Consider the following 17561-nt stretch of genomic DNA (forward strand, 5'->3'; position numbering starts at 1 on the left):
TCTTTCAAAATATAGAATCAGGATTTCCCGTCATGGCTCATTAGAAACAAACCTGACTGGTATCCATGAGGACCCAAGTTCGATCCTTGGCTTAGCTCAGTGGGCCAGGGATCCGGCAGCATTGTCCTGAGTTGTGGTGTAGGTTGCAGACACAGCTCAGATGTGACCTTGCTGTGGCTGTGGCATAGGCCGGCGGCTACAGCTCTCATTCAACCCCTAGCCCGAGAACCTCTATATGCCACAAGTGTGCCCTAAAAAGTAAAAAAAAATTAAATTAAAAAAAATTAAAAATATATAATCAGATATTAAATCTAATAATGGTTAAGCTTTGGAGATTAAAAATTGGGTAAGCACTATCTCTCATATTGCTTAATTTTAGCTTTAAAGCAAACTTAAGAAGGTATTATTTTTACCCCTATTAAATATAGTAGGAACAGTTCCCATTGTGGTTCTGTGGGTTAAGACCCTGATGTTGTCTCTGTGAGGATGTGGGTTCGATCCTTGGCCTGGCTCAGTGGGTTAAGGATCCGGCATTGCTGTAAACTGTGGCATAGGTGTCAGAGGCTGTTCAGATCCAATGTTGCTGTTGCTGTTGCGGTGGCTATGGCATAGGCCACAGGTACACCTCTGATTCCATCCCTAAATGGGGAACTTCCATATGCTACAGGTAGGGGCGTAAAAAGGAGGAAAATAATTGGGGAAACACAACATTGTAAATCAACTATACTTCATTAAAATTAAATTTTTAGGTGCTCCTGTCATGGCATAGTGGAAACGAAGCTGACTAGGAACCATGCGGTTGTGGGTTCGATCCCTGGCCTCACTCAGTGGGTTAAGGATCCAGTGTTGCTATGAGCTGTGGTGTAGGTTGCAGACGGCGGCTTGAATCTGATGTTGCTGTGACTGTGGCGTAGGCCAGCAGCTGTGGCTCTGATTGGACCCCTAGCCTGGGAACCTCCACATGCCACGGGTGCGGCCCTTAAAGAGAAAAGAAAAAAACAACACCCCCCCCCCCCCCCAAAAAAAAAACCATTAAAATTAAATTTTTTTAAAAATTGGGGAAATTGGCCTCAGAGACAGTAGATAATCCAAGGAACACAGGAAGGAAAGGACCAGGACTTGAAGTAACGTGTGTTCCATAGGTCTTTTCCCATTCAATTGATTGATTCTTTTTTCATTTAGAGTGCCATGGTTACTTTCCAAATTAGTTTTAACAATAAATAAATAATGACTCATTTGAGGGAGGAAATTAAAAGACTACTTCTTGCATTGAAAAAATATTTAATATTGCTTATTTTCCTGCTAGTGATTTGGGGCATGCATTTTTTTCTTTCCTAATTCTCTGAATCTTTTAGAAAATGTTTTAGCTATTCCTGGGTGAGTAATTTCTCTTACTTGTTGTATAGCTTTCTGGTGACTTGACTATTTTTAGGATATTCAGGTTGTAACTATTATTTACTTTGTATTATATTTAAAATTTGAGTGTTCTGGAAGTTGCCTTATGGTACAGCAGGTTATGGATCTGGCGTTACCCCAGCTATGGTGCAGACCACAACTGCAGCATGGGTTCAGTCCCTGGCCTAGGAACATGCCAGAGGTGTAGCCAAAAAAAAAAAAAATTTTTTTTTGAGTGTTCTAGCCAGAAAGGAAAATAAGTGAAAAATGTCCAGTGGCATTATTAGTATGAAAGAAAGAGTCTTATTGTGATTACTAGATGTTATTGTGATCTAATATTTTTTGGGTTTTTCAGAGGGCTGTTACATTGTCATCAAATATTCACTAAAACAGTTATAAGTTGAATCTTTTGATATCTCTGAAAATTAATGATTTCAATTGAGTTAAAATTCTATCTACCATTGATCATTAGACCCTTCCCATAGCTTTGTAGTCAACTCTTAATTAACCATGATTGATGATGTCAGTACAGTAAGGTGAGGTGTATTTAATATAAAATTATTTCATTAGTGAGGATTTTCCACTCCTCTAGCTCTTGAGAGAGGCAGGGTGGCTTAGTTAAGTGTGTGAACTGTGGAACAAGATGACACAGGTTTAGTCTTGCTTCTGCCACTTCTTTACTGTGTGACCTTGGGCAGGATCCTTAGTCTTTTCATGCCTCAATTTTCTCATCTATAAAATTGAGACAATAGTATTACCTGTCTCTTACAGTTGTTGCAAAGATAAAATGAATTCATATCTTTAAAGGGTTTAATGTAGTAATTATTATGTAAGTACTAGATATCATCATTGTATGTTAAATTAAACTTTCATGAAATACCAGTACATAACATGATTTCATTTACATAAAAATGAGTTTATGTATTTGTAAAAATTCTGCCTATTTGTATTTCTTTCTGACAGGAAGTATTGTTTTTGGCTATATTATATGAATTTTAAAACAATATTCCCACAATTTTGAAACAAATTGTATATGATATTGACATATTTTACCTTTCTATAAATGTCATGTGGAAGTGTAAAAACAAATTTAATATCTCATAGATTGATCTAAAAAATGACCAAAAGTTATGGTCTATTAAAATGTCTGTTATGTTTCTTAGCTGAGGTTTCCCTTTCCTGAATATGAGGAAAAAGTATGCTTTTTGTCACTAAGCAAGTTGATCTTTGCTTTCTGAAGGCTCTAGCAAATATTCTGAGTTAGTGATTTTCCTATTGAGAATCTCCGTGTGTAATGAAAGATCTGCTTTTGGGATGTTGTTTTTACATGAGTGAAGTATGAAGACAGACGAAAGGTTGAGAATTACTAGTATAGGAAATGAAGCTCTGCTTGTCTGTAATCTTACTTTCCTTGCTCTTCCTTCCCCCTAACTGTTGCAGTCAGTCTCACTGCCAAGAGACATCGTAATTGTCTTGCTCAGTGCTTTAAGCCTTGGTGTGTAAGCACCACAGGCAAGTACCACAGTTTAAAACGCGTAACTCCTTAAATTACACTCCCTCAAAGTTCTTTCTCTCCTTTCTTCAGAGTGATTTTCTACAACAAAGTCTAGGACCTGGATCTTAAGTTCATTTATCTGACTTTCACTTCCTTTTCCATTACTCAGCTCAAAAATGTCTTCATAATGGTTCTCTGGTTGCCATTTAAAATTTGTACAAAGATAAATGAGGTTATCTCTGGAGTTTTCTGGTAGGCTAGCGGTTAGGGACCTGGCATCATCAGTGCTGTGGCTTGGATCACTGCTGTGTTGTGGGTTTGATCCCTGACCTGGGTGGGAACTTCTGTATGCTATGGGCATGGCCAAAAAAAATAAGATTATCTCCTCCTAGGATTCCCTGGATGCCACTGTTACACTGATATATAACTACCTTTGTTTTCTTTTAGAAACTCTTTTTTTTTTTTTTTAATGTCTTTTTAGGGCCCCAACCACAGCATATAGAGGTTCCCAGGCTAGGGGTCGAATCAGAACTGTAGCCACTGGCCTACACCACAGCCACAGCAATGCAGTATCTAAGCTGCGTCTATGACCTACACCACAGCTCATGGCAACACCAGATCCTTAACCCACTGAGTGAGGCCGGGGATTGAACCTGCATCCTCATGGATGCTAGTCAGATTCATTTTCTCTGAGCCACAACCGAATGCCTCTGTTAGCAACTCTTAATCCATAAACTAGTTGGCCCCAAATTGATTATTTTTGACACCTTCCTTCAATTGTTTTTTTTATATTCTGCTTTTAATCCTAATATAATATTAATCCTCATATAGTAAGATATTTTCTTTTTAAAAGACTATCATTTTCTAGCTTAATTTTTTTTCTTTCTTTTTTGGCCGCCCCACAATAGATAGAGTTCCCAGGCCAGGAATCAGATCCAAGCTGCAGTTACAACCTTCACCACAAGTGTGGCAACACTGGATCCTTTAACCCACTGGGCCAGACCAGGGATTGAACCTGCATCCTGGTCCTGAAGAGATGCTGCGGATCCTGTTGTGTCACAGTGGGAACTCCTATCTTACTTTTTTAAAGCAAATTATTGATCCTTTTGATCAGTTTATAACTTGAGTGAATTTTGCTCTTATAACTTACTTTGTACGCAGACATTTTCATCTACCTAAAGAATAGAATGCCCAAAATTATAGAAAACATTTGTGTCCCCTCTCCCCAAAAGTTTATTCTAGTAATCCGGCAAAAGTATATATGCAACTGCTATAGTAGGAAGGCAGTCTACTTGCTGTTATTTTTTTTTCCCCTTCAGAAAAAGCATGAAGCATAATAAGGCTTATAATGGTTTTTGGTAGAGATTATTTGTAGGTACAGGTTCTACTCAGTGATGGTGCTATGATTTTTCTAATAACTAATGATTTGTACCTGTTTTTTACAAGTCTGCAGATGTTTATAAAAAAAATTTTAAATGACATGTAATTCACATATAAAATTTGCCTTTTTAGGAGTTCCCTCATGGTCTAATGTTTAAGGACTCGGCATTGTCACTGCTGTAGCTTGGGCTACTACTGTGGCTCAGGTTCTGTCCCTATCCTGGGAACTTGCACATGCCATGGGTATGGCCAGAAAAAAAATAAGTCCTTTTAAAGTATTCAGTGTTCAGTGTTTTTAGTGTATTCATAAAATTTTACAAAAAGCCCTACTAAGTCCAAAAGGTTTTTTTTTATAATTCACTATTTTGATATGAGAATTTGATTCTAGTTTCCTTCTTGACCAAAATTGTGAAAAAATTAAAACCCTTTTATTGCTAAGTTTATATACATTCATATGTTTATTTATTTTAACTTCTCAGAAGCTGTACATTATCAGTCTTCCTGATATTAATACAGATTTTTAACTTACTGTTTAAAATTTGAAACTGGATTAATTAGTTGTTTGCAAGAATAAGGATCAAAGATTGAACCTCTAGAGTTCCTGGCTCAGTTTTCTTTGTCGTTGTTGTTGTTTGTCTATGCCAGTGGCATCTGGAAGTTTCTAGGCCGGAGATTGAACCTGAGCCATAGCAACAATCCAAGGTGCTTCAGTGACACAGTAGCCTTGACCTACTGTGCCACAAGGGAACTCCTTGGTTTTCTGTTTATATCCCATCATTTGATATTCTTTGGCACATCTTATCTAAAGTTCTTTTTACTTGATTTACAATTAATTTACAATTAATAGTGATGTGTGTTCAGCTTTAAGTGACTGGCTCTTTGTTTGGTAAACATTCCCATGTAATTAGCTTTGTTTCTAGAGGCATCATCAAATGTTGTTTCACAGACAGTGCTTTATTTGTTGTGGCTATATAAACATATGTCTTGTAGCAGAGGCACAAGTGTCAGAGGGAAATAAAAACCAGCAGATTCGGGAGTTCCTTGACGATCTAGCAGTTAACAATCTGGCATTGTCACTGCTATGGCTCAGGTCACTGCTGTGGTTCGATCCCTGACCTGGGAACTTTTGCATGCTGGGGTATAGCCAGAGGGGGTGGTGGGGACAAGCAGATTCTCTGCTTCATAAGCTAAGAATGGTTTTACATTTTTGGGAAGGCTGCACCCGTCGCATTTGGAAGTTCCTGGGCCAGGGATCAAACCCAAACCACAGCAGCCACCTGGGCCACAGCAGCCACCTGGGCCACAGCAGCCACCTGGGCCACAGCAGCTACCTAGGCCACAGCAGTAACATGCCAGATCCTTAATCCACTGTGCCACAAGGGAACTCCTAGTTTTACCTTTTTTTTTTACTTGTGAGGATTATATTTGTTGATATAGTCCAGAAACTACATAGGGCATCATATAGACCAGCAGGACAGTAGATGATAATTCCATTTTCAGCAGCTGTGTAAGTACTTTTGTGGCTCTACTTACATAGAATATGCTGTTCAATTAACATTTATTTAAAACTTAATGCACACCCACAGGCACTGCTTGGTTCCTTCTATAGGATATGATTTTTAAAATCTAGGCAGGTATTAAAGGAAATTAGGATATACTTAATGAAACAAATGCAATCATTAAAATAAAACTCCAAGGACCAGTTAAACTGCATACTTGACACCACTGAAGACAGAATTAATGACATGGAAATGTGAATCTGAAGGTACAACCCAAAATGTAGGAAATGGAAAATAAAAAGGGCTCATGCAATGTGAAAGCGTAGTAAGGCCTTAAAGGTCTAGTTTGAGTTATAGCAGTCTGATTCAGGGTGCATACTGATGCAGACTTCTTAATAAAAGCAGAAAACACAAGATAGGGGAAAAAGTTTTTAAGATGCTTCAGAAAAGTCAGTTAAAACATACTCAAACTCAGTGAAAAACATGGGTGAAATAAAGACATTCATTGTGATGCAAGGGTAAAATTAAGTAATTTACAAACAAATGAATCTGAGTTTACCATCAATTTCTGTCTTTGATCTCATAAAATATTTTTGATGCTCATTTATTTTAGTATATTAGTTTATTGAGCACTTATCTTTTATGTAAACAATTTGCTGGCTAACATCCTCTAAAAGGAAAAGTTAAAGGAACCTTAGGTATAATGGTATGATTTATACTGGTTATATACATTATACTGACCGTTTACATTTTATGATTTCAGAAGAAATAAAAATCAGAAGTACCACAGTAGAAAGAAAGAAATCTATTTAATTCATTTGTTTAGTCAACAAATGTTTTTTGAGCATCTAGGCTGTGCCAAGCACTGTTCAGGTACTTGGGATATATCAGTGAACAAAACAGACATTTATAAAATCTCTGCCTTTGGAGCTTACATTCTCTCATATGGGGGGAGATGGATGATAAAGAAAAAGACGTAAGTAAGTAAATTGTGTAGTATGATATATTTGTAAGTGCTGGGGAAATAATAAGAGTAAGGTTAGGGGAAATTGGGATGAGCAGGTTGTAAATTTGGATAAGGTGATCAGGTAATCTAATTGAGGTAACATTTGAAACAGAGACTTAGAGGAGGTGAAAGACTTTCCAGATGTCAGAATAAAGCATTCCAGCCTCTTTTTCTGCAAAGGAGAGTCGAGAAATTAGGTAGTGGTAGCTGGTGGAGAGAGTGAAGTCAGGGGATTTTTTTTTTTTTTTAAGTGAGAGAAGTAACAGCATTTTGTTAGAAATAACAGTATGCTGGTAGGACTCAATCTAGTAGAGATGGAAAAATTGATACAGCAGAGAGACACAAGCATCACTGGAACGCAGACTTGAGGAGCTGAGAGCAGGGAAGGAAAGCTAGTCCATGAGTGGGGAATGGTTGTAGGGAGGGACCTAGACAGTGTGTGAGGTGGATGGATGGTTTTTATAGCCAGTCCATTTGTTTGTGTATGTAACTTTGTCATGTCTGAAGTCTTCACATTTGTTAAGTCTTATGAAAGGAATTAGAATTTTTATAGTGTTATAGATGATTTTGTTAGCCAAGTAAAGCCCAGTTTTCTCTCTCTGTGTTTTGCAGGTTAATGTTATTTGTGACATTGTGACTTTCTCTCTTGCAAGTGATAATGCCATAAAGGGCATCCATAAAACTGTAGCTGAATGAGTCTTATATAACTTTGCAAAAGCAGTAATTATGGTTTTAAGATTGGGGGTGGACTACCAGTCATTAGAAAGTGGCACGAGGAGTTCCCATTGTGGCTCAGAGGTAGTGATTAGTATCCATGAGGATGGGGGTTCGATCCCTGGCCTTGCTCAGTGGGTTAAGGGTCTGGAGTTGCTGTGAGCTATGGTGTAAGTCACAGACGCAGCTTGGATCCTGCATTGCTGTGGCTGTGGCATAGGCTGTCAGCTGCAGTTCCGACTCGACTCCTAGCCTGGAAACTTCCATGTGCAGCAGGTGAGGCCCTAAAGAAACAAAAAGAAAGAAAAAAGAAATTGAAGAGAGAATAGTCCTTGCCCTTTAGAAGCTCTTCTAATCAATTAGAAATCAGACTTGTAAAGTTTGTCATTACTATCCCAAGCTATATGCCTATTTGTAAAGTTTTACGCCCTGCTAGTATGAAGGCGTATTGGTTTTTCCTTATCTATTACCTACTTTCTAAACAGGGGTGAAACCACTGTAAGTGCCATATGAAGTAAAGTAGTTCTACTCAGTAGCAAACTTTGAAGATTTGTTTTGTTTTTTACCAGGGGACAATTTTTAGATTGAGTGCTCATTAAAATAAAATACTGATATTCCCCCATTATTCTAAAATTTTTAATAGCATTATAGTAGTTTTTGCTTTCTTTATATTTATGTTGGAATATATAAATATGAATTGAAATACATTGGAATGAGTATAAAGGGAAGGGATGAATATATTTCATTTTAGTATATTTGTCATTTTGTTTTATTTTTTATATTTGTCATTCTGTTTTATAAAAAGAAAATACATTGCAGTCTATTTATTTAACAATTTTTAATATCTTTACTTATTCTGGGTATTTTGAACAGTCAGTCGTTAGAATCTCTTTTCTTTACCACTGATTGTGGGCTTTCTCAGAACCAGATTCAGAATTTTTGTTTTGTATGGTTTTTTTTTTTTCCTTTTTAGTTTAACCTTTTGCTATACTTTAACATCAGTTGTATGTTTTTGAGTAGTTTCTGCTCTAATATCTTTATAATTTACTAGTCCAGTATACAGTGTAACTGAAAGGAGTTTGTTAACATAATGCAGAAGGACCATATTGTACATCTGATGAATACTTAGTTTGTGTATATTTGATATCAAGGACAACAACCATGATCTCTTATCACATTGGCTCCCCCCCCACTGATGCCCCCATTAATAAACATCTGCCTTCCCACTATTTTTTTTCTTTTTTGCAGGTGAAATTTATTTTTTATAATACTCCATGAATTTATTACATTTATAGCTGTACTTTTTTTTTTTTCTTTTTAAGGGCTGCACCCATGGCATATGGAGCTTCCTGGGCTAGGGGTTGCATCAGAGCTGTAGCTGCTGGCCTACGCTACAACCACAGCAACGTGGTATCCAAGCCATGTCTAAAACCTGCAGCTCACTGCAACGCCAGATCCTTAACCCACTGAGCAAGGTCAGGAGTCGAACCTACATCCTCGTGGATGCTAGTCAGATTCGTTTCTGCTAGGCCACAACGGGAACTCCTGCCTTCCCTTTTTTAAAATTAGCTTTGCACTGGGAGTGTAAAGTTATCATCTCTAGAATTCCTTCAACCTGAGAGTGGGATCTAGTATAGTTTAGTGTAGTACTAGGATACTTATTATAAGGGGACTTCAGCTTTTTGAAAATTTGGGACCAGTGTTAGTCTCTTCTGATCTTGCCCTTAATCTTTCAAAATAGCCCTAAATAAAGCCAAAAGATTTTTAGGAAAATGGTGTGCTTTCCTCTAATGGTATCCTTTTTTATTCTTCTTTAGAAATTTAGAAAACAATTTTAAAATTTAAATTAGCCATTCTGTAGGTTTTAGGAAACGGGGTAAGATTTCTAGATATCTGTATTCATCAACTTGGTATGCTTTTTCTTTGTGAAGGTAAATGGAAATATCTCCCTTTTTTCTTTCCCTAGACCAGAGGAAGAGTCTTCTTCATCCTCCAGTGATGAAGATGAGGATGATAGGAAACAGATTGATGAGCTGCTAGGAAAAGTTGTCTGTGTAGATTATGTTAGTTTGGATAAAAAGAAAGCACTATGGTTTCCTGCATTGGTGAGTAACTTCAGTGTAAAAGAATGTAATTTTCAACTATATAAAATTCATGAAGAAAACAGCTGATTTTCTTTTTTTCTTCTTCTTTCTTCCTTTTTTTTCCTAACACTTGATTTTCTTACTAGTGTTTTTCATAGATACAAAATGGGAAAATGATTTTAGCATCATTCAGTTCACACAGGATTACTTTGAAAAGTGTTTCTGAGTGCAAAGAACTCTTGAAGTCATCCAAGAGAGGAAAAGTCATGATAATTTTAGAGGCTAGATATGTTACACTGCTCAATTTTGGATAAAAATTCCTCATGCAAACTTTTAAAAAATTCTAAATCTACCATGAAATAGATTGCAAAAGTATAGAATCTTGTTTTCTGCTGTTGTCCACAAGTGATGTCTATTTGTCATCCCGTGCAGTGTACATTTTTTGTTCTTTATCCTGAATGCTTAGTTAAGTGTTATGCAGAAAATAAGCGCCTAGTAAATTCTTATAATTAAAACTAATGAGGAGTTCCCGTCGTGGCGCAGTGGTTAACGAATCCGACTAGGAACCATGAGGTTGAGGGTTCGATCCCTGACCTTGCGCAATGGGTTAAGGATCCGGCGTTGCCGTGAGCTGTGGTGTAGGTTGCAGATGCGGCTCGGATCCCGCGTTGCTGTGGCTCTGGCGTAGGCTGGTGGCTACAGCTCCAATTGGACCCCTAGCCTGGGAATCTCCATATGCCGCGGGAGCGGCCCAAGAAATAGCAAAAAAAAAAAAAAAAAGACCCCCCCCCAAAAAAAAAAACTAATGAGGGCAATTATTTTAATAAATATAAATACTTTATGCTCTCTTTATACCTCTGCATATATCCTTCTATCCATTCCACATTTATTGGATACCTGTTATGTGCAAGGATTATGCTAAGATCTTTATAAAGATTATGAGGTAGGTATTACTTATCCTCTTTTATTTTTTATTTTTTGTCTTTTTGCTTTTTCTAGGACCGCTCTTGAGGCATGTGGAGGTTCCCAGGCTAGGGGTCTAATTGGAGCTATAACTGCCAGCCTATACCACAGCCACAGCAACGCAGGATCCAAGCCACGTCTATGACCTACACCACAGCTCACGGCAATGCTGGATCCTTAACCCACTGAGCTAGGCCAGGGATCAAACGCACAGCCTCATGGTTCCTAGTTGGATTCGTTAACCACTGAGCCACGACGGGAACTCCTACTTACCCTCTTTTAGAAATAAGAAAACTGAGTGTTAGAAGAGTTAAGTAACTTGTCAAGCTTTGGGTTAATGGTAACCTGAAAACTTAAATATCAGTGTATGTGATCATTTCTTTCTTCCTAAAGCACTAAGATTATTTGTAAAAATTTCTTTGAAAACTTATTTTAAAAGTTTTGTGTGTCTTTTTCTAAAACAATAGAAACATTAAATTGTTCACTTTGGTATTTTCAGTTTTAAAGATTCTCTCATCATAACTTTTTATTTTTTGTCTTTTTAGGGCTACATCTGCAGCATATAGAAGTTCCCAGGATAGGGGTCCAATGGGAGCTGCAGCTGCTGGCCTACACCACAGCCACAGCCTCATCTGCAAGGCTCATGGCAGCACTGGATCCTTAACCCACTGTGTGGGGCCGGGGGTTGAACCCACATCCTCATGGATACCTGTTGGGTTTATTATTGCTGAGCCACAATGGAAACTCCTCTCACCATAATTTTTAAATAGTTTCCTTGATGATGAGAAAGCTATAAAGATTTACAGTATGGAAAAGTCAGTAATCTGCTCTGTCAGCCATCACATTGTTATTTTTTAAATCTTAGCATTATTGATATATATGATCCTCACCACAAATTTGAGATCTTTTGGACAGTGATGAATAATTTCTGTCAACTAGAGTGAGAAATTGTGTTCTAAATAAGTCTTGACATAATCATATTAATAATACTTGCATTTCTGTTTTTAAAATTAGTGTTTATAAACTGAGTAAATTTTAACAAGTGTTCGATAACATCCTCATGTTAGAGAACAACTTCGTACTCCTAGGAACTGTAAATAGCGACCATGTTTTGAGCATTTACCCTGGCCAGGCACTGTGCTACCTTATTAACACAAGTACATAGTCTCATTTAATTGTAATTGAGGCTGAACATAGGTGGTATTTACCATCATTTTAAGGGGAGGAAATCTTAGCTTCCTTGACTCATGCAGTCCTCTTTTTCACTTTGCCATTTCTCATCTTATTAATCTTTAAATGTTGTTTTTCAAGGTTCGGAATATATCACTCTGTATCTCTTTAGGGTGATCTCATCCCATTTGTAGCACTGGTTGCTAAGATAATAAACTGAAATGTCTGAGGAATCAAGAAAATCACGTGGGTAAATGGGATAAAATATTTAGTTCCTATAACAGACAGAAGAGTGAACCCACTTATTCATACACCATCCTCATCACTGGCCAGAGCTATCATATGTGTGGTTTTCAAAACTCTAAGCTCATGAGAAAGAAAAAAATGGGTGATTTTGCCTCACAATTTTAGACAGAAGTTTGTCTTTTCAGCATCTCCCTTTGGCAGTCCTTTAGTCACCCCAAAATTTAATAAGCTCAAAACTAAATTTATTCTTTCCTCCCTTATTCCAGAACTTGACCCTTCTCCATTGTTTCCTCTCCCTGTGAATGACACCATTTGTATGCGGCAGTAACATAAGCATCCTATTTTCTCTCATCTCTCTACTTCCCCGATTACCTCTAGTATTCTCATTTCTTTAATTTGCCATTGCCAGCACTTTATGTCCAGGTCACTCTCTCCCACCTGGAAAATTTGCAGTAGCTTCATCTCTTGAAATTCTTGCCCTTCTCTGTCAATTTTCTTTATGACAACAAAAGTAATTTGTAAAAATGAAGTTCTGTTATGACATTATCTTGTTGCAGATTCTTCCCTTAAAGATTTTAGATTTTATCTCAAGAATTAACATGGCCTACAAGACTGGCAAATCTGAACTCTGCTTATCTCTCTCACTCAGCCCAGGTAGAAAGGTGGCCACGCTGACCTTCTTTTACTTCCTGGAGTGGGTTCTGCTGCTTGCTGTCTCGGACCCTTCTCATAATCTGTTTTCCTCTGCTTGTAGTACAGCCCATGCCATACACATGATACACATACATCCTTTGTCAAGCCAATTCCTACTCAGTTTTCAAAGCTGAACTTAAATGTTATGGCCTCAAGCAAGCGGTCCCTGACCACCTAGATAAGGACTTATCTCAATAACAAATTATTTGTGCACTTTCTTGTCTTCACAACTGGAATACAGGCTCATTATCTCCACCTCTGTGCTCTAGTACAGAACCTTGATGAAATAGTTAATAGTTGTAGAGTGACTGGATGAATGAATGAACAAATATTAAGTATTTACTTGAGTTATTGAAATGACAAGAAAGTTTCTCTGGATGCTAATGCATTTAAAAGGCCTTCATCAGTGAATTATTTCATAATGTCATCAACATTTGAGCAGTGCAGCTACAATTATGAAAATTGTCAACCTTTTAAAGACTGAATTAGAACTTACCTGTTTCCAGCTCAGCTCCTCTTAAACCTGTGGTGAGAAAACATGCCTTTATGTACCATCATGTCAATTTTCAGAGAGCTAATGATATAGTCTTTAAAACAAGTCTTGTGTTCATTTAGCCTGCTTTTCATTTAAAAACATAACTATTGTTCTCAGTGTATGTAGTGGGCCACCTTGGGATTAAAGTAATAAAAATTCATAGCTGTCTTGCATTAGTATTGCCTTTGGAAAGGCTTGCCTTATCCTTACTTTAAATAACAGCTGAGGTGACTGCAAATAAAATAAATCTTATATAGACTCCAGGAAGGTATCCACTTTAAAATGCTTTACTTCTTAAGAGTGGGTAGTATTAGGGAGAAACTTTAGTGTGTGTTAAAGTATGTATTTAAATGTAAACTGTAAGTAGAGAATCATTTCTGTTAAGGTTTTGATACCTGATCCTGTTTTGGCCTCTGTTATCCTGGCCATGCTGCAGACCCTTTGTTAGTAAGACTAGCTCTCCATCTTTTTCTACACTGATTCCACTTTCATTCTTACTTTCTATTTCAGCCTGGGACTTGGTCCACAGCTTCAGGCTAGTCATAGCTACGATTCTACTTTGTGCACATGCCTGTGTCTAAAAACAGTATGGGTAATCCAGAGAGCTGGAAGGATATGGGATATAAATGTAAAATTATCTGTGTGTGTTCCCACATGTGTGTGTGTAACTGTTTACCCTCAAACTAAAATTTGTTTTTAAATTTTAAGCTGAAACTATTTTTTAAAGGATTTAAATAGTTGATACTTATGTAACTATATATAAACATGCTTTTAGTTATCATCATTTCACACTTTTTTTCAAAGGTGGTTTGTCCTGATTGTAGTGATGAAATTGCTGTGAAAAAAGACAATATTCTTGTTCGATCTTTTAAAGATGGCAAATTGTAAGTATAATTCATTTGTTGTGAAAAGTAGGCAGTTTTTTCCAATTGGGATGGTAAATTATAAATTAGATATTTCCAATGACTTATGCTTTTTCCTTTTCATCATAAAGAATATTTTAGTGTATGATCATTTTTCATGTTATCACGTTAGTAGTCTTATAATAGGTCTTGTTCATTTTAGTCTTTTCTAAACTAGACATTCAGTGCTAATTTGTTAGTATTTACCTGTATAATAGCTGATGACTTGAGGAAAATTCAGTCTCTATACCATATCTAATACTTGATTGGTATATTAATTGATATATTTATTGTTTTTGAATGTCTAATAGGGCTTTTCTAAAACATTTTAAATTATGTCTAAATGGGCGTAGTGATAGCTATGTATAAATTGACTTCTGCTGTAGTCTGAGGGTTAAAAGGCGTTACTACAAATGTTTGCTAAGAATTAAGAAAGTGATTTTTCATGTAGAACTTTATTATTTTTTAGAACTTTTTTAGAGCTGAGTTATCAATTTCTGTGGCCTTTTTATAATCCTTTATTTTTTGAAGATTTTTATTTTTCCATTGTAGTTGATTTACAATGTTCTGTCAATTTCTGCTGTACAGCATAATGACTCAGTTATACATATATACACACACACATAGATATATACACATTCTTCTTCTCACATTATCCCCTATCATGTTCCATCACAAGTGACTGAATATAGTTCCCTGTGCTCTACAGCAGGATCTCATTGCTTATCCACTCCAAATGCAATAGTTTGCGTATACTAACCCCCAAATTCCAGTCCATCCCACTGGCTCCCCTTCCCCCTTGGCAACCACAAATCTGTTCTCCACGTCCATGAGTTTGTTTCTTTTCTGTAGGTAGTTTCATTTGTGCCATGTATTAGATTCCAGATGTAAATGATATCATGTGGTATTTGTCTTTTTCTGACTTAATTCACTTAGCATGAGCCTCTGGTTCATCCATGTTGCTGCAAATGGCATTATTTTGTTCTTTTTAGTAGTTGAGTAGTATTCCATTGTGTGTATGTACCACACCTTCTTAATCCATTCATCTCTTGTTGGACATTTAGGTTGTTTCCGTGTCTTGGCTGTTGTGAATAGAGCTGGAATGAACATAGGGGTACATGTATCTTTTTCAGTGAACGTTTTGTCCAGATAGATGCCCAGGAGTGAGATTGCTGGGTCATATGGTAGTTCTATATTTACTTTTCTGAGGTACCTCCATACTGTTTTCCATAGCGGTTGTACCATTTTACATTCCCACCAACAGTGTAGGAGGGTTCCCTTTTCTCCACATCATCTCCAACATTTGTTATTTGTTGACTTGTTAATGATGGACATTCTGATTTGCATTTTTCTATAATTAGTGTTGTTAAGCATTTTTTCATGTGACTTTTGGCCATCTATATATATCTTCTTTAGAAAAATGTCTTTTCAGGTCTTCTGTTCCTTTTTCGATTGGGTTGTTGGGGTTTTTTTTGCTGTTGAGTTGTATAAGTTGTTTGTATATTTTAGAGATTAAGCCCTTGTTGCATGCATCTTTTGAAACTATTTTCTCCCATTCCATAGGTTGTCCTTTTTTTCCTTAATATTTTTTTTTATGGTTCCCTTTGCTGTGCAAAAACTTTTGAGTTTGATTCAGTCCCATTTGGTTTATTTTTGTGTTTATTTCTATTGCTTTGGGAGACTGACCTAAGAAAACATTTATATGGTCAGTGTCAGAGGATGTTTTGCCTATGTTCTCTTCTAGGAGTTTTATGGTGTCTTGTCTTATGGTTAAATCTTTAAGCCATTTTGAGTTTAGAAAATCCATTTATTTTATATTTTTCCTTATTGGGAGACTATATTTTGCTGTTTGTGCTTTCAAGTTCTGAAAAGTGATGTTTAAAAACAACCTATGAAACCTACTTCCACAAAATGGAGATAGTCAGAAATTTGAACACTGAAATTGAATACTGATTTGGTGACATTAAGAAATTATTGTAAATTTTAAAATATGTGATAATGTTATGGCCGTATTTTTAAAAGAATTTTTTTTAAAGCTCCATAATGAAATATTATAAATCAAATTGTGTAATACCTGGGATTTGCTTCAGAATAATCCAGGTGGGGTGGGAGGTAACAACTAGAGGTATAAATGAAACAATGGCTCTGAGTAAATGCTTATTGTAGGTGAGTAGTGGATATGTGGGAGTTCATTGTACTGTTAACACTATCTACTTTTGTATATACATGAAACTTTTTTGTTTTTGTTTTTGTTTTTTGTCTTTTTAGGCCCACACCCGAGGTATATGGAGGTTCCCAGGCTAGGGGTCTAATCAGAGCTGTAGCTGCTGGCCTACCCCACAGCCACAGAAATGTCCAACCCAAGCTGAGTCTGCGACATACACCACAGCTCATGGCAATGCCGAATCCTTAACCCACTGAGCAAAGCCAGTATCGAACCTGCGTCCTCATGGATGCTAGTCAGATTCATTTCCACTGCACCACAACGGGAACTCCGTGTATTTGAAACTTTTAAATAAAAAGTTTTTTTAAAAAAGGTAGGTCTTGAAAAATGTATTTGGAATAATGTCTAGGCTTTTGTAGATCTGTTGATACAAATCAAATGCAGAAAAGCTGAATGATGATTTATTAGTGTAAAACAGGAAATAAATGTAACATATGATAGAACTACTCATAGTTGCTTGCATCTGACCCTTCCTAATGGTTGCTAAATTCTGTGAAAGACCCTAAATTACATACCAGAAGTTTGCTTGTTAACCTGGAATTCAGTTTTAAAAAAATTGTTAAAAGAACATTTTACATTATATATAGTACATTTTCTTCCAATCTTTAATTTGGTAATTTCTTGTGATTATCTCAAGAAAGATGATGATAGCAAATTCTTACTATTGGACATACTTTTTATTGGATTAATGCATTCTGCTATCCACACATTTTAATTTATTATTTTCAGCATTTTAGTATTTTTAGTATTGCATTTAACCTGGGGATTATTGGATATTTCAGAATACCTTGTTTATAAAATATCTCTTAAGGCAGGGGCCTTCAGTAGATGATTAAGTATTTTAACACCCTGCCTAGCATTTTATTTGGGACTTACAACTATGTGTGCCATCATTTTCATTATAAATGTCAGTATTCCCATGTTTTCAGTATCTTTCTGTGGTAGGTAAAGGACTCAATTAATCTCTGTTGTGTTTTTGTGCATTTTTTTCCTTTAAAATTAAAAAAATACATATAGTACTTCAGTACCAAGAAAGGATGTTCATGAAATTACTAGTGACACTGCACCAAAGCCTGATGCTGTATTAAAACAAGGTAAGGATGATCTTGGAAGAAATTACACTTAATTTAAAAAGTAATGAAATATTTCTGAAGATTAAATATTCTTTTGCTCCTAAGTTGTTTTTAACTCTTTGAAGTTACATTTGGTTCTATGTGACTTATACTTTTGTAAACCCATGCATCTTGTTATTATA

At 36.4% G+C, this 17561-nt stretch overlaps 1 protein-coding gene across 8 annotated transcripts in view; it reads left to right on the plus strand.

The window, feature by feature from the left end:
• The window catches only part of ARID4B (AT-rich interaction domain 4B), a 157253-nt gene that overhangs the window by 79633 nt on the left and 60059 nt on the right, over positions 1 to 17561 (plus strand). For all 8 annotated transcript variants that reach the window (XR_007132442.1, XM_047762518.1, XM_047762520.1 and 5 more), the window contains exons 8-10: positions 9456 to 9594; positions 13985 to 14064; positions 17324 to 17400. Coding sequence is in view for 7 of the 8 variants with exons in the window: in XM_047762518.1 (XP_047618474.1) it covers positions 9456 to 9594; positions 13985 to 14064; positions 17324 to 17400 (296 nt within the window). In the remaining variant the exon portion in view is untranslated. The remainder of the gene's footprint in view (positions 1 to 9455; positions 9595 to 13984; positions 14065 to 17323; positions 17401 to 17561) is intronic.

Source organism: Phacochoerus africanus, chromosome 15 (genome assembly GCF_016906955.1).
Source record: "Phacochoerus africanus isolate WHEZ1 chromosome 15, ROS_Pafr_v1, whole genome shotgun sequence".
Lineage (NCBI taxonomy): Eukaryota > Metazoa > Chordata > Mammalia > Artiodactyla > Suidae > Phacochoerus > Phacochoerus africanus.